Genomic DNA, 17436 nt, shown 5'->3' on the forward strand with positions numbered 1-17436 from the left:
CATCCAAAAGGTCAGTTGCAGAAAGCTTGAGGCAGTTTCTTTAGACATTAGGGAAAATCCTTATAAATCCTCATTTGTTTCTAAATAAAAATAATACATTATAATCCCATATAAAGGATTGTTTGATCTGCTCTATCATCTTGTATAAATCATAGAATACTAAAGAAGACACTGTTTCACAGCTCAAGGAAGGATTTAACTTCTCTTATTCAGCCCTCCATTTTCCTGTGCAATGCAGAAGCAATGAGAAATCTGGGATGTTTTTTAATCTTCAGTTGATTCTGTCAAGCATTCTGGCACATGCTGATGCATATAATTGATAACAACAAATTCCGTAATACCTGTGCCATTACCACAGAACACTTGGAATACAAACTAGAGCTCAATTCAGGAGTTCTAAGAAAGAAATAGAATATTATGTTACATGCACCTTTCTCATCACTCCATGATATTTGTAAAATATTTACTGTTATAGAAAGTTCATAACTATGTAGCTAAAAACAAAGAAAAAGGTATTGACTTAAAACAGAACTGAAAGAAAATATTTCTCTATATATTCAACTATTGAATAGCCCAAACAGAAGCATAATTAGTATTTTTTGTAGGCAGAAATTTTTAGGAGAGAAGGGAAGGGACTTGAAATTCATAAGATAGTTATGCCTAAAAAAAGGTCCTGCTTTGATGAAAAGAACTGTTATTTTTGACATTTGTTTATCCTCTTCCTTCTCTGCAGTGCTAGATATCAGCTGATACTGTAATTTAAGTTGTCATATTTCTAACTATATCTACACCATGTATAGATTCAGATTTAGATATGACAAAGAGAGAAGCGCAAAACTCTAAATAAAGGATCAGACATCTGTAAGTTTTGTCACAGCAGCAGCTGAGATGTAGTCCAGCATCACTGAGACCTAAAGATAAAATCAAGCCACAGCATTTTAGTTTAGATGCAGACACAGAGATGAACACAGAAACAGCCTTAGGTTTGAGTTTGGATTCATCCTTACTATGAAGCACCGATACTCAAATCGAAATCTTCCCCTGAAAGATTAAAATCCATGGGTTTCCTATAAGAATAAAATGGCTGGCCTATAAGACACTGTATCTCTTTCCAATCTCATCAGCTCTTGCACGATAAACCAAAATAACCATGCTTCTCACTCAGTGAAACTGGATGCATTGCCTGGCTCTCCTTTGTAGTTGCAGCCTTTACTGAGGGTTGACACATGGTCACCTGTATAGTCATCGTCATTTGGATACCTCACTCAGTAGATGATTTCCCAAGCTTTGCCAATGATAGTAGAGGTGATGAATCATGACACACATGCTCACATTTCCATACATTGAAACATCCATCTTGTTACCCATTAAGATTCTTCTCTTATTCTTATAAAAGCCACATCCTTTCCATGTGGCCAGCCTTGTTCTGATTTTCAGCAAATGAAGAGACATGCAGGCAGATGACAGAGTTCTCATTTGACTAATGACATCAGCACTTCAGCCAATTTCAATGATCATTAAGAACCAAACAGGTGAGGTGTTTCTATGTTGCAGACTGTTCTCTAACTGTGCTGAACTATATGCTCACTTAATAGGGATTCCCCTATCACTGGATAGGCAGATACTATAATGCAAGACTGTATGATAAATGTTTATATAAAAATGTGTTTATAATACTACAATATGGTACTACTTGAGATATGTCTTTCTTTCCTGGAAATCAGCTGGGTTTTCCATTTTTCTCTACTTTACTATGAGCTTATCATTGTAATGTGTTTGAAATGGGTCTAAATGGAGTTGAAGTACTGCCTTTTGCTTTACCTCTATCAAAACAATATGATGTTACAAATGCTCCTACTTTTCAGATGTAAAAGCAGATGTCATTTGAATGTGAATCAATTCAATGACACTATTAGAAATGCCAAAGAACTTTAGAATTTCTGCTTTATAATACCTTTATCTCTGCATTTTGTCTAGCCAGGGAACACAAAAGAGAAGCTTAAGGAAGCCTACTAACAGTTTGACATGCACTGACTTATACTACTTGTTGATCAATGTTTCACAGGTTTACTCTATAGAGAAAAAATGGTGAAAAGTATAGTAAAATCAAATTTCTAAGAAAATTTGAAAACCCCGAAGTTGTGTGTTTTAGGAGGCACAATTTCAATTGCAACCGTGTGAAAAATACTCAGTGTTCACTTGTGTGGCTCTAAAGAGGAGTTGAAGAGAAGGGGATAAGGAAAGAAGAGAGTTTCATATGAGCTTTGACATTTTAGAAGCCTGACTTCAGCCTGGAATTTCCTGTGAAACTTTGGCAGCTGGGCATTTCACTCTGAGAGCCAGAAATAGTATTACCTGGAGACATAGCCAAAGTCTCAAACACAGGCACTCCTGCTGATGGTTTAAGGAGATTTTTGGGTGAGCCAGCTTACTTTGGCCCTCTTCTCAGAGCAGATTTTACCCTGGCTGGCATGCTTAAGGCTTCAGCTGACTTCGGCAAAGTCTGGGTACAAGCGTGTAGGTGAATCCAAGCGTGCTGTTCAGACTGACTGTAAAGCATCATTCATCCTATGCAAAATCTGAAATAATAACCAAAAATGCTGTTCATTTGGCTAGTACTCAACTCCTGGGGCACAGTCAGTGTTCACATTTGCTCCTGTAGCCTACATAAAGTTGTTTATTCCCCAGTGGATTTAGCGTATGCCCAGTCCCTTGATTAATGGAGCCTCCACTCTAGGATGCCTAAAAAGAGAAATAAAATACCACAGGACAAATTTCACTGTCATCTAATGAACCAGCATTATAAATCATTATTCTGCTGCCCAGTAATGAATGCTCTGCATTTAAATGGTCTGTCATTGAAGCCTTTACTGATTGAGTGCTAAGACTGCGCTTATTATTTCAGTGATTCTCCAACATAAAAACACTTCCCTTCCCTTACTCATCTTGCAGCATATTCTGCTCCCAGACACTTGCAGCTCCATCCTCAAATTATTAAGATCTTTCTTCCTGTGCACTGATTGTCTTTGTGAGTGCCAAGCCAGCAGAAAACATTGGGCAAGTTTACAGATAATCTTAGGTTCACTTGTTTTGCTTGCCTGGGAACTGCAAGTTCAGGTATTTCTGCTCAGTAGAAAAGCATCTCTAAAATAATGATCTAATCACAGAGTAATGTACTGTCTCACTATATAAGGATACTGTTAATATGTATTTAAGAAATAAAGTTCAGTGTTTGCTCATAGGGTAAAGGATGTTTCTAGCAGGATGCCAACTCCACAGTGCAAGTCCAATGCAAGACATCTTTGATGTCCTTGCAATGCAGGTACTTGACTGGCTCCTCTAGCTGTTGGGAATGCTCAAGTGTAACTGTGAAAAATGTAAGTTTGAAAGGACTATCAGTGGGAGGGAAAAAAAATATCATCCTTTATTTCCAGTGTAAAAAAGGGGTATGAAGGATGTTCGGAAGGAATATAGTGAAAAATGGGTTCGCTGTCTCAGCTGGCATTACTGAATCCTGGGGCTGGCTTCCCGCCTAACTTTGATGATACTCTGCTCACTATAGCAAGGACATCTCTGACTATCATAGCACAAAAAAGCACTATATCCTTTCATACTGAAAATTTAAAGGTACTTTATTTCAAAAGTGAAATAAATTATGATTACACTAATCACAAGTAGGAAACATCTCAACAAGCTTTGTTGCTTTGGGGTTTTTTCAGTACTTTTTCCAAACACTTTCACATTCATCTTACAATTATGGCAAAAATAACTGCTAATCTTTCCTTTCTCTTTAATACATTTACTTATAGGAGCATCATTGTCTGAGAATAAAGATCCTGGGGGACTGCTACTACTGTGTGTCAGGGCTTCCAGAACCTCGGCAGGACCATGCCCACTGTTGTGTTGAAATGGGACTCAGCATGATCAAAACTATTAGGTAATGTTATTTCCCCTCCTTCTTCTTGTTTCATTGTTTCTGACAGTGTTTTGAACTTTTTTTCTGTACATGTCATTACTAGATAAGTAATTCTGATGGTGGTTCAGAGACCTCAAGATTATCACTGCAAAAAGGACTGGAGTTTTTTGATCCATGTAGTGCCTGAGAACACGTACAAAATGTGCTTTACTAACCTGTACTGCTTCAGATTATGTAACACAGTAGCCCTGTGTGCATTGCAAGTGATAGGTTTCACAATTCTTCAGAGCTCCATCTTGGTACTGTCTCCTTCTAAGAGGAGAAGGAGACTAAATTACTTCTTGTAATCCCTTTTATAAAATAAATCAACAATATAAACACTAAATAGATTGCTGTGGTAGTACTTTAGTATGGGAACTAGCTCACAAACAAACTCATAAGAACTAAAATTTGCCAGATTGGCAGATTTTACTTGTTAAATTGTTTGGTGTTTGTATCCATAAGTGCTTCCAAAAGTGCTAGAAGTGATTTAATTAAGGGATCTTTTCCCATCATGTAAATAAAGTTGTGTTGCTGATAGCTTATTCTATTTTCATACAATTAGGATTCATAATAACAGTGATGCAGCAGTTCATGTATAGAGCTACTCCAGTGACTGACCATGACAGTGGCCAACATCTAATGCTCAAGTTTTTTGCTTTCTTTTTCATTCTGTGCATCGAAGTTACTGAATTGCCCTTAGCCAAAACCTTCTTCTGTAGCTGTCTTCCCTGTAACGGTGTTGTCTGATCTAAGCACAGTCCTCTTTCCATGGGTGCATTGTTGTCCAATCTCTTTGTCTGCTTTTCTTCCAGACTTATTTGCACCTTAATCTGAGTGTATCTCATTAAGTGCATCAGATACTTACTGCGTTCTGCAGCTACATTACTGAGATCTTAACTGAGAATCTGATAAAAATTAATTAATGGAAAATGTAACTGAATAATGATTATGAAGCAATGATCTCTGAGAAGGTTGTATTCAATTATATCAGACTAAATGTTGCACAAAGTAACCCCACAGTGAAAGTATGAAGAATTAGAGAACACAGATCTACCAGCATTATTAAAAATTCTTGGAGACACACATCAAATCCTTTATATTTGCTTGGTAATGTCATCTGCAGCAAATTCATTGTAAGTAAATTTCTCTGAATCTTCTTATGTGTGGAAGTCTCTAGCACATTGATGCCCTTTTATGAACTCCATCTCAAAGGCAGTAATCCAGTAGAAATGGTACTGTATTTTTGACAGATACATTCAGTAAGAAACTGGGAAACCAAAGTCCATTAGCACTTGGGTCATTCCAAGTTAATTCAGTTCATATTGCCTCAAATTTATTTGATAATCCCCCTATCTGAATTTCTGGCCATTCAGTGAGCATGATTTTTCTCCCAGGCCTTTCTGCTCAGAGTATAGGAACCTTATGTTATTTATCTTGATGTATGCTTGTATAGTTCACAGGGAGGACCAATCATTCCATGGGATATTACAAATACTTTAGTCCACATTTCTGAGAGAGCTTGAGGCTATCTACAGTCTAGTAGTTAGAACTTAAATTAGTAGGCAATTTTCACAGTTAAAGTGAAAAAATCCCCATCCTTCTTTACAAAACAGAGTTTCTACTATATTGGTCACTGCAGAAACTGATCAGATCTAAAACCTGCTAGAAATGAGAATCTGATGACTATATTATTTTTATCTTGATCTGAAGATTTCACAAAATATATTTTTCATCTGTCCAAAAGAATAGGAAGATGACTTCACAGTTACACTGAAGTTGTATAGACCAACTCAAAGCCTTCTTGCAAATCAGAGAATTCTTATTTCAGTAATCATGAAGCCAACATGAACAGTTGTTTCTTCTCCCTCTGGTAGCGTTATATCTTAGCTTTGAAATCTTTGCTTTATTTTTAGCTCAAGCATTTAGCCAAGTGGAAGAATTAGACATTAAAACAAAACCCAGGATTTTGCTACGACATCCCACCTAAATCCTAGGATTTAGGCACTAAAATGGTGTAGAGCAATCCAAGTATTTTTATAACTCCTGATTCTTGTATCAGTTTAAGTTCTTTATGCAATTGATGTAAAAGAAGTTTTAAATTAGGCAGATCATATTTTCTTCTGAAAGTCCTCTATAATTCATATTCTCTCCATTGAAAACAGGCACTTTCTGGTTGAGGAGATGCCAAAAAAATCTGCCACTTCAGGGTACCATTATTCAATTTCCTTTCGTTCTTCTAGATGATTACATGGTTAGCAGGAATCAAAGAATGTCCAATCTATTCATTGCACAACATCTGCAATAATTCTTCATGGACAGAGTGACCTACAAGGAATTTCTGAGTGTTTTCATGCAGCTTGTACCCATACAGCATAACATACAGGAGTGTTAATTTATTGTTAATTGGAACTCTAAAAGCTTGATCTAAAGCTTGTATAGTAAGGATCTAGATTTCAGTCTTGCTGCTCCACTTCTGTCTTTAACAGACATAAATTGACATGAAGTTTACTGACATGAAGTTCAGAACTCAGCAGAACAATCCAAGTTCATTATTTTTTCTGTAATGATTTTTTCCATCACTGTGTCTTGTTACAAATCTTATAAAAGAAAAGCTATTGTTGTTATTCTAATCTGTCTTCTTGTACTTTGCTCACTTATCCATTGAGTTCAATTGAGATACAACTTTCATCCATGGGAAGGTTTCATTAAATCTGATTTTTACTCTAAAGCAAGTAAGCTCTGCCCTGACACATTTTGTGCATGAGCAAGAATCCTGAGTCCAGCTGCGTTGCAAAACCCAGCCTCCTGTGAACTCTGTTCAGCTGCAGTTGGAAATGCATATTAAAAGAAAAAGAACAAGCTCTTCATGAGGGATTAATTTATTTAGCTGATTCTCATATCTTTCACATGCAGCATGAATTCAGTTTTTTTCTATTAATGCCCATCTGTATGACAGCTGATAGAAAGGAGATACTAGTGGAATGTTTAATCATCACTTGATAATGTTTAACAGTTAGCACCCAAGCTAAATGGGTGTCAGAAATAACACACAGAGAAGCTAAATCTCCTGTTACCTATAAGAAAGAACAGCCATCTCTATATGCATATGTGGAGGGTGAGATTTGCAAAAAAGAGAGCAGTCACCATCATTTTTGTTGTGTGTTAGTGAAATTCCAGGGCTGTGCTGGAGAGCCAGAAAGATGGGTTTATGAATGGGATATGTGACAAAATTCAAGATGGGGGTATGGATATCTCTGCTGATAGTCAAATATGGACCATGAATTTAAGACCTAACAGACCTTGCAGAGCAGATACATATAAGAGACAGGAATACAGTAGTGATTTTACCGTGTCCATGTTGCTATGGTATCCATCTGAACTCAGAGCAAGTCAGTTGTGTGGATGATAAGTCTCATGATATGAAATGTCTCCAGATAATAGTTCCTGCTGACATTGGAATCCATCTCTAATTCCAAGATAAACTTACCCTGGAACTATTTTTAAATGGCTTCTTGGGATAATTATTTACCTTAAATTGTCATTTCAGTGCTGTCTAAAGTCCATCCACAAAGCCTTATATCCTGTGAGTAATATTACTGAGCTGTATTCTTCAAACTGTTAAGTGGTTTAATGCATCGCATTATCTAGCTTTTAAAAATAATGGGTATCTCCTCTGCAAGCATGAGTTGTGCAGAAAAGAGCCACTTACCTCAGTTTTTCTCCTAGCCTCTCCTGTTGACATCAAATATCATTTGGGCTCATTTAGGAAAAGTCCACAAAATTGTTGAGTCCAGCCCAATAATTCTCTATGTAAGTGAACCACAGGAGTGTAGAACAGCTGAACAGGTCACTACTCCAACCTTTTGCCCAAAGCAGGTTCAGCTAAAGCCCTTACTTCCTTCAACCAGAACACATAGACTTTCCTGTTACATCTGCACAAGGATGATAATGCCTATGTCTTGATGAGTAAATTAAGCAGCCCCAGAAAGTGTTAGCTGTCACCAAGAAAATGTGACACACAGTGGCTGACTCCATTCTTCTCAACTCTTTGTTTCCAAAACCAGGCAGTTACATTCAAATTACCTACTGGAAATGGTCTTCATTGCATGCAAACTGCTGAACCTGGGGACAGATTGTGAGAGAGCTAGTTGGCCAGGATAAAAAAATGCATTTTGGAACTGTTTTAAGTATTTCAAAGTGTAGATGGAACCTTTCACAGTTAAACTGGCAAGCACAGACATAGCCAGTGTGTCACTGTCTGAACCTGCAAGGTGTGAATTCTGGGCATTCAGATTTTTGGCAGCTACAGAAAAGGTTGAAAAGCAGATTTCTGGCTTTTGTCTCACCTTTTGCATAGAAGTGGATTAGCAGCACAAAAAGGAAATACCCATGAAAGAATACTGTCCAGAATGAAATGCCAAGATTCAATGAAAATCAATGAAATCTTTATCAGTGACCTGACTGAAATGAGATGAATGACATGAGTAGCGTCAGTCACATCTGCCTTATCCCAGATAAGCTGTTAGACAACTTATGTGGTAAACAGCTCTGCTTTGTAGATCATCAGTAACGCAGTTTCATGCATGTGATTTGGGAAAGTATTTGCAGAGAGCCTGTAAAGCAGTTGAGGCAAATACTCTTTCTTTTTTTTTTTTTTTATTTAATTAGAAATGTCACTAATAGTTTAACAATTTTAAGAGACTGAAGAATTAGAAGATATGAAACACCTGAGCTTATACAAAATGAACATTTCATTTTCTCATATGTAGAATATGCTACTAAGAAGGTTTTTTCTGAGTAAATGAGAACTGTGCTATTGATGAAGACAGTTCAAGGTTCATTGTTTCAAAGTTTTTAATTGATTTTTTTTTTTCCTGTAGTAGTAGACAAACAAGACTTCATGAAGTGTGTTGTGTCTGACTGTTAGGGAGCTGGATCTGACCATGATGAAGTTATCTTTACATAATTCAGAGATTTGTTTCACTCTACATCATTAGAAATTTTTAAGAAAAAGAATAATTCCATGGCTTTCTACATACTAATCAATCATCTCACTTTTAAACTACAACCACTTATTCTTTATTCAATTTATAACCTTACAACAAAAGTTTAGTGAAAGATAGTGTCTCCACAAACAAATTCTCAACAACTCTCCTCTCAGTTTTGTGTTGTAAAGCAATAGGGGCAAGACTAGATCACTGTTGTGCTTTGATTCATGTTCTGGTCATGAATGCATCTCATACTGCCTGTGGCTCAAGTCAGTCAGGTCCTCTCATGCAATTAGTTTCCTACTTATCAACCTAAGAACACACTGTTGTGAAGGGCAACTCAGAGGAGGATGTTAAGATAGGTCTCTGCAGGTGCACCAGCACTGCAGCAGACAGAAAAACAGAACAGTCAAAGGGTGCAGGCAGGCAGCCAAATCCTTACTTGACTGCAGATGAAGAGCTGAGATCAAATATCACCTGAGAAGCACAGAGGAAGAAGTCGCTGGGCGGCTGTGAAAGACAACAGATAAGGCAAGGGGGGATAGGACCTTGTTTAGAGTCTGTAGTGTCATGCAGGACACAATGTGACAGAACAGCTATGTGAAGTCTTGAACATATGCAGAAATCCTATGTGGCTGAGTGAGGATGCCAAAGACTTTTCAGGCCATAACCACATTTTTATGACAATGTAAAAGTTAAATTCCAGCAATCCTTAGTGAACACTATGAAAACAGAAGGATGCATTGCTCAGCTGAACCATCATTTGTAACCTGGTTTCTCCACTGAGATTTGTGTGTGTTAGTTTCTCTAGAGGTAGTATAATTTATAGTACGTTAATAGAATAGCATAGCATAGCATAGCATAGCATAGCATAGCATAGGGTTATTTCAGTAGGAAGGGACCTACAATGATCATCTATTCTAATGGCCTGAGCACTTCAGTGCCATCATAAACCATGTTATTAATGGCATTGTCCAAATGCCTCTTGAATGCTGAAAAGCTTGCAGCATGGACCACCTCTCTAGGAAGCCCGTTTCAGTGTTTGACCACCCTCTTGCTAAAAAATGCTGCCTAATATCCAATCTAAACCTCATCCAGTGCAGTTCTGAACCATTCCCACAGGTCCTATCACTGGATCTCAGGAAGAAGAGATCAGTACCTCCCTCCCCGCTTATCCGTCTGAGGAATCTGTAGAGAGCAATGGGATGGCCCCTCAGGTTCTTTTTCTCCAGACTAGGCAAACCCAAGGTCCTTAGCCACTCCTCATAGGGCATTCCTTCCAGCCCTTTGTTGTCCACCTCTGGGAGCATTCCAAAATCTTCACATCCTTCATACATTGTGGGGCCCAGAACTGCGCACGGTGTTCACGGTGAGGCCTCACCAGCACTGAATGCAGTGGGATAAGCACTTATTTTGACTTGCTGGTTATGCTGTGTTTGATGCCCTCTTGGCTGCCAGAGCACAATGCTGACCCACACTGAGGTACCAACCGGCACCTCCAGATCCCATTACTGCAGGGCTGCTCTCCAGCCACTCCTCTTCCAATCTATACTTGTGCTTGGTGTTGTGTGGCATTTGGACTTGTTTCCATGCCACTGATGATTGCCAAGTGTTAGTATTGCCCAATGGTAAATACTAGTGTTTATTAGCTATTAAACATTATAGTGCTTAAAATCTAAATTGGTCTAATAAAGTGTGCATCTATATGTGGAGAGAGAGAGATTATATAATTATATGCTATTGGATCATTTTATTGAACTTAAGGTCCTCTTATTTATTGTGTGTATTTTTCAATGAGAAGGGGTTTTTCCCCTCAATTATTTCTTCGAATCCAATTAGCTTTGCATTTCAAGATGAGGAAATCAGACATATAATGAAAAATAATTTTCTTACTCTGAACAAAATAAGAAAGCAGATGGGGAAAATGATCATGTGGGGAGTTGTGTGATAATTCCTCTGTCAGTTGTGAGTGCCTATTTAGATATTTTTGTGGCATACCTATAAAAATTCTTTAAAATACATTACAAATTAGAGTGCTTTCACTTCTCTCAGCTATTCTCACAACATTTGGAAACTAATTCCACTGTTTCCATGTCCCATCTTTTATATACATGTGATTTTTGGTTAATTTTGATACCTACATTTTGATATTTCAAGCCCTCTTGCTTGCAAAAAATAAAAGTAATAATATAAAATCGGAGTGTCAGAATGTCTATAAATCCCTTCTCAAAGCATAAAAAACAAATGCTTTATTATTAAATCTTAAAAATCTTTTCCTTTTAGATATACAAATTTCATTGACTTCCTAACATGATGAACACATCTTCTGTGGCTTGCAAACAACTGCACTGGCACATATCAAATGCATGCTTTTCTTGAAGGGTTTGGAATATCAAGGAAAGGGGGAAAAAAGATTAATTACTTATTTCCCCACATTTTATGCAACTAGTTTTTCTTCTCTTCTGTTTAAAACTTATCCCTCCCCCCCACCTCCCAAGGATGAACTGATTCCCTGTTGTAACAATGAAAGACCAAGTACTGAATGCAGAACCCAATTTATTTTTCTCTTCTAGAGAGGGTTTGTAAAGGTCATGACTGAGGCATGAGAGGCAATGTGAGTTATCTTCAGAGTTATGAAACAGAGCTGTTTATTCTTTGCCTGCTCTCTTTGTGATCTTGCTGTGCTACTGTTAACTTCAGTGACCAGAGAACTGAGACTCTTCACAGAGAAACAGCAGCCTTGCTGGTAGACCAACAGTAGCATTGTGCTTTTCTTCTCTGTAGTATGCTATTCAAATATTAATGAACACTAGCTCAAATAGCATTTCTGGTGCAAATAGTTGTCACACAGGCAGACCAGGAAAAGTGCTCTCTTTGTCATCCCAATGGATGCAGCTCCTTTATTTTAGTTGTGAGCTTCCCACAGTGATACACTGGAGTATCTTGATACTGATTTAGAAGAGGCAGTCCTAGGTCTAAGACACTGCTAAGGTGGCTGTGGCTGTTAATTATATATGTTGCCTCATATCAGAAATGGAAGATGCAATTTTAACACAGTAAAAAATAGGCATATTAACTGAAAAAAAGTGCTGGGAAAAAGTTTCATTTCTGAGACTATTAACAAAGATGCCTCTGTCTGTTTACCTTTGGGAGGTGAAATGGTCTTTGCTATCACACAGAATGGAGGAAAATTATTTTAGAATTACATCATTGTCACAAGAAATGATGATCTATCAAATCTACTGAAAATAATTCACCTTTGGACAAAGAGTAGCTTTGGAACATTTGAAAATTTGGGTGAATAAACCACTGTGTTTGAAATATTGAAAGTGATTCCAAAAGATACAGTAGAGAGTCGAAGTACATGTAGGCTTGATGATAATAGTTTCTGTAATGGTTTTGAATGCTTTTTTTATAGTTCCAAGCTAAAGGACTCACTGAGTTCAGATGCTTCACTCAGACATTTTTTTTTCTTCCTAGCTTTCTCTTTCTGTCTGGTGGGAATAATAACATGTGTCACTCAGCCATGCATGCAATTAAGCACTTAATGATAATCTGTCTTTCAGAGTAATTTTATCACTACCTGTACTTTGCTACCTAGAAAGTTATCTCTTCATTTTGCAGACTAGGTGGTTCCTTATAACAAATTGACATTGTGTCTTACATCATATGCTTTTAAGATACAAAACCCCACGGCATATACTTTAATGAGTCTTGTCTTTTTTCCTCTTCTCTTGTTTTGTTTAACAGATATGTTAGGTCAAGAACGAAGCATGATATTGACATGAGAATAGGGATACATTCGGGATCAGTTCTGTGCGGAGTACTGGGCCTGCGAAAGTGGCAGTTTGATGTCTGGTCCTGGGACGTGGATATCGCAAACAAACTTGAGTCAGGTGGAATTCCTGGGTAAGGCAGCACGTTTTTCCCACAGTCAGAAAACACTGCCAGCACAGTGCGCTGCTAAACTTGCCAACGGTTTAACTGTCTTACATGATTTCATCAGCTATGACCTATTTGTTTTGTTTTGTTTTTTCCTGTTTCATGGTTGACAAGGATTTGTGAGGCTATAGTCAAAAAAAAAAGCTAGGAATGATCAATTTGCAGAGGCATTGGGAAAGGTAACAGTAGTTCTTTTTCTTTGCTAGCTATGATTCCCTCAAACATGTCAGTGCTCATATTCAGCCCATATAATACTGAGAGGTAGCCCAGTTTTCCCAAATAGGTGTTGAACATTCTTGAATTTTTCCAGGCATCATTCTCTCATCCTTTACATTTAAATTCTGCTGTGAGGCACAAGGCTGTGATTTATTTTATTTCATAATGTACAAAGTGTGAGAAAAATTATTTGTTCATTGGTCATTGTGCTAATAGTGAGGCATCATAGACAGCAGGCTCTCTACTAAGTATTCTAAATAATTTGATGTTTTATTAGATGTTTTGAAACATTTATGTCAGCCTGTCTATATGTGAAAAAAATACATCTTTCCATCAAGCTGCACAGTTTATATTTGTCTGAAATGGCTGATTCACCAGGAGGATGAAATGTTATTTCTGTCTGACATGGCCTACATCTCATGGTAGTTTGGAGGTCACAATTTCTAAATCTGAAGCAACAGTAGTAGCTGAAGGAATGCTCTTTCCACTTTTGGTTTCACCTTTCACTGATGAAGGATCTAGCAAAAATTTCCTGTGACAATTCCATTTTTGGCCCTGGAACACAGAAGCAATAGCCACAGACATATCAATACACAAAAAGTCTAAGTGATTCTGTCATCTTGAGGGAGAAAGATTTTAATTCATCAAATTTGAGTCATGCTGTACTCCCTGCACACACCTCAGGATCTGTGAGAGCTGTTATGTTCCCAGGAGGTACTTTGCAAATGCAGGCCCCTTCCACTATTCCCTGCAGTGGAGCTTTATACTAATATATATTCTTAGAAACATGAGAAAATGAAACATTACATTCTCTGAGAACAACTTCTACACTCTGCCTATGTTACCAGTGTATAAAATGGCAGAACAAAATTCTTTCTCTGCTGCTTGTCCCACAAGATAGCCCCAGATGACTAAGAAAGGTCACATGCTGCTTTGTTAGCATGAGCAAATCAATCATCTAAGTTTCACCATCCATACCTGTAAAAAGTATAGTTTATTGCTGTTAATGTGTGCAAGTATTAGAGCTATTAATGAATAACTCAGTGAGCACACAATCTTGCTGTTGATAAAATGCCTGGCTAGGTTGCAGTCTACTGGAGCAGAGTGATTTCCACTCCTGTATATCAGTTTGCCAACAGAACAAAGCCTGTTTGTGACAGCGGTTCACTAAGTCCCTCAAAACACTGATTTACATCAGGCTTTCCTGAAGCATGGAGGTGGTTTACTAGAGTAGTTCACTTCAGTCTCTCCTTACTTCCAGGGGGTATTCAAAGCCCCCTGCTTGCCACAATACCAAGATTGTTCCCACAGCTGCACCATGTTCCTCTGATTCATCACTAAAGCCACCCTGGGATTATGAATGGTCATGCTCCCACAGCATGAAACAGGAGTGAAGGTGAACCACAGCTCTTTTCTGAGCATACAGTGAAAGGAAGTAACTTGCTTTCTGGGATGGGGAATATCCCTCCACCCAGTCTAGGGGCAGGAGAAAAGTGGCTTACATCTTCCCCTTACTGGCTTCATATCACTCTGAGAGCTCATAAACATGAGTGGTACAGGAACAGGTTGCCCATGATTGAAGGAGCATATATGGCCAACCCAACTGTCATGAAAGAAGGCACTCAGGAGCAATGGGAAGAAGATTTCTGGTTTTCTGAGAGTTACAAAATCTGTCCACAGCATTTGAGATGAAATCACGTAAGATGCTACAGTGTTATTTCAGAGACAGGTTCTGCCAGGATCACCTCTAATAATCTTTCTAGGTATTGATCTATGGTATTGAGTTGGCATAAAACTGAGCTAATGATTCATTTTCCAGGACATATCAGTGACAGGTATTATCTGAAGCTTTGAATTTGATGCATTTGCAGCTGCAGAACTGGTTACAACTTTTTACTTCAATACTCAGATTACCAATTTCCTGTATTGGTGGGAACTTAGAAAGACATTTGTCTACTAGACATTTTAATTTATTTTTTTAAGCTAGCTGTACCAAAGGTGAAACCAGAAAATATTTTCAGTCAACTAAATATTTATTAATATTTGCCCCATTTCAAAGTTTTGCATCAATATCCAGCTCCATGCTCTGGTTAAAACTGTTATCATTTCCATTATAAAATCAGTATTTCAAGGCTTTATAATGCAGCCTTCCCAAATTATATTAGTTGAAACTCAGCACAAAGATAGTCACCCTGGCAACTAATAGATCACTTTCTTTTCCTTCCTTTTACTTTTTTTAATATTTTTTTTTTTAAATTAGTACTTTGTTTAAATCAGTTTTGCTTGCTTGAGTTTCTCAGAGCTGGGAAATACATTGTCTCTCTGAGAGGTCATATGTTCTGATTTCAATATTCAGGCCAAAAGTTGCTTCTATTTGAGAAACGTTTTTCCTGCTTTCTGTTGTCCATTTTGATGGCATTTGACTGCAAAAGAGTATTAATCTTGAGGACATCATAATGGCAGGACTTCAGACAGTGCACATTGTAAAAAAAACATGTATTGGCCTCAGGAAAGATGACACAGGTTAAAAATTGGTTCTTCTTAGTTTATTCCACATAAACCAAATTTTTGCCACACCTGGGCATTAAAGCTAACCAGCACCTTATTTTCTATCAATACATGCACATCATGTGCTTATGGCCTTTCACTACATCAGTAATTTTGCAATTTCTCTTTGTAGCGGCATCCTTTAAACTCCAGAAGTTCCCAAACAGCTTGCTAGGATCATTTCCTTCAGTGGAGATAAGCTGGTCTGTGGTGTCTGAGAAAACTGTCTCAGCATGTGTCATCAAGATCTGATTAAGAACTCTAGCTGACTCTGAATTTTAGGAATCTGTCTGCCAGTCTGACTCTCAGAAAAGCTCATGCACACAAAGTTTGAATAACAAGCCAGTTTTAATGAAGTGCCAGTTTTAATGAAGTGACACTTATTTTCTTGAGTTAGATAATGTCTAATGAACATCTGCTCTTAGTGCAAGTATTGTGCTGCATTATGAAGTACAACACAGCTTACCATGTGGATGCGTTTTGGAGGTGTCTGTAATTTACCCAACCTGTAGGGACTTGAAAATTTCTTCAAAACAGAAATAAGAAAGCTCAACCTCTTCTTTTCTTTCTTTCTTTTTTAATTTTTTTTGTTAAACCTGAACTTCTTCCTGTCCTTCTCAAGCAGTTATAATCATGGATAAGAAAATCTAAATACCAAACACTTCCAAGTTAGGCTGGAAAACATCCAAAGCCCTATTTTGCTTTTGCAAAAGTTGACCTTATTGTATGTTCTCTCCTAAATTCAACTTTTGCAGAAGCTTTTTTGAACTCATCACTTAGTCTTAGCAGGAATTACCACCTCACTTCAGATGCAATCACACCACTAATTTCCACTGTCTAAGCTACCTCAAATAACTGAAGGAAATAACTTCACATAAACTGCTTTAATGCATACCATATATTGTCTTATCACATTTGCCTGAAGAGACAATTTTCATTCATTCTGAATTGTATTTTACTCAGGAATGTCTCCCATTAATCTGTCACTGTGAGCAAAGGTTTCAGGTGTGACTATCAAAGTTTTTCCTGTGACAGTACTTTGTGCATTCATGAGATCTTACTGGTCAGAACACATCTTGAGAGTATTTGTCTTCAAATGAAGCTCGTGTATGTTGAATTTAAGTTACTGTATAAATATCATATACAAAAGAAAAACTTCCTATTTATTCATCATGTTAAAACTGGGGTGGAGTTCATAAACTTTTTCTGACATAGTCTGTAGACCAATTAGTATTTGCTATTTCTTATTCACTTATGTAGGAGAATTCACATCTCCAAAGCCACTCTGGACTGCCTGAATGGGGATTATAAAGTTGAAGAAGGGCACGGTAAAGAACGTAATGAATTCTTGAGGAAACATAACATTGAGACATATTTAATTAAACAACCTGAGGAGAGTCTATTGACTTTGCCTGAAGATATTGTGAAAGAGGCTGTCAGCTCCTCCGACAGGAGAAACAGTGGAGCAACATTTACCGAAGGATCCTGGAGCCCTGAACTTCCATTTGATAACATAGTGGGAAAACAGAACGTAAGTCAAACTTCCTTTTAATGTCATCAAGCATGAACACACACTTGAGTGCATTCCAATAATGGAAGCCTCAGAGGAGAAAAAAATCATTTCTAACCTTTATTCTAACATGTACTGTAACAGCAGAGGATTAAACAAATTGTTTCAGGGCAGAAATAAATCGTGTATCTAAACTGTGGAAATGTCAGTGGGCTAGAGATTTCGGATTTATTTCTTTCACCCAACTGAAATTAAATACTGCCCATCTCAGTTTT

At 37.6% G+C, this 17436-nt stretch overlaps 1 protein-coding gene across 2 annotated transcripts in view; it reads left to right on the top strand.

Moving 5' to 3' along the window:
- The window catches only part of ADCY8 (adenylate cyclase 8), a 110813-nt gene that overhangs the window by 49315 nt on the left and 44062 nt on the right, over nt 1–17436 (top strand). For both annotated transcript variants that reach the window (XM_054167521.1, XM_054167522.1), the window contains exons 5-7: nt 3810–3937; nt 12697–12855; nt 16912–17182. In XM_054167521.1, the coding sequence (XP_054023496.1) occupies nt 3810–3937; nt 12697–12855; nt 16912–17182 (558 nt within the window). The remainder of the gene's footprint in view (nt 1–3809; nt 3938–12696; nt 12856–16911; nt 17183–17436) is intronic.

The sequence above is a fragment of the Dryobates pubescens genome, chromosome 14, assembly GCF_014839835.1.
Source record: "Dryobates pubescens isolate bDryPub1 chromosome 14, bDryPub1.pri, whole genome shotgun sequence".
In the NCBI taxonomy this organism is placed as follows: Eukaryota; Metazoa; Chordata; class Aves; order Piciformes; family Picidae; genus Dryobates; species Dryobates pubescens.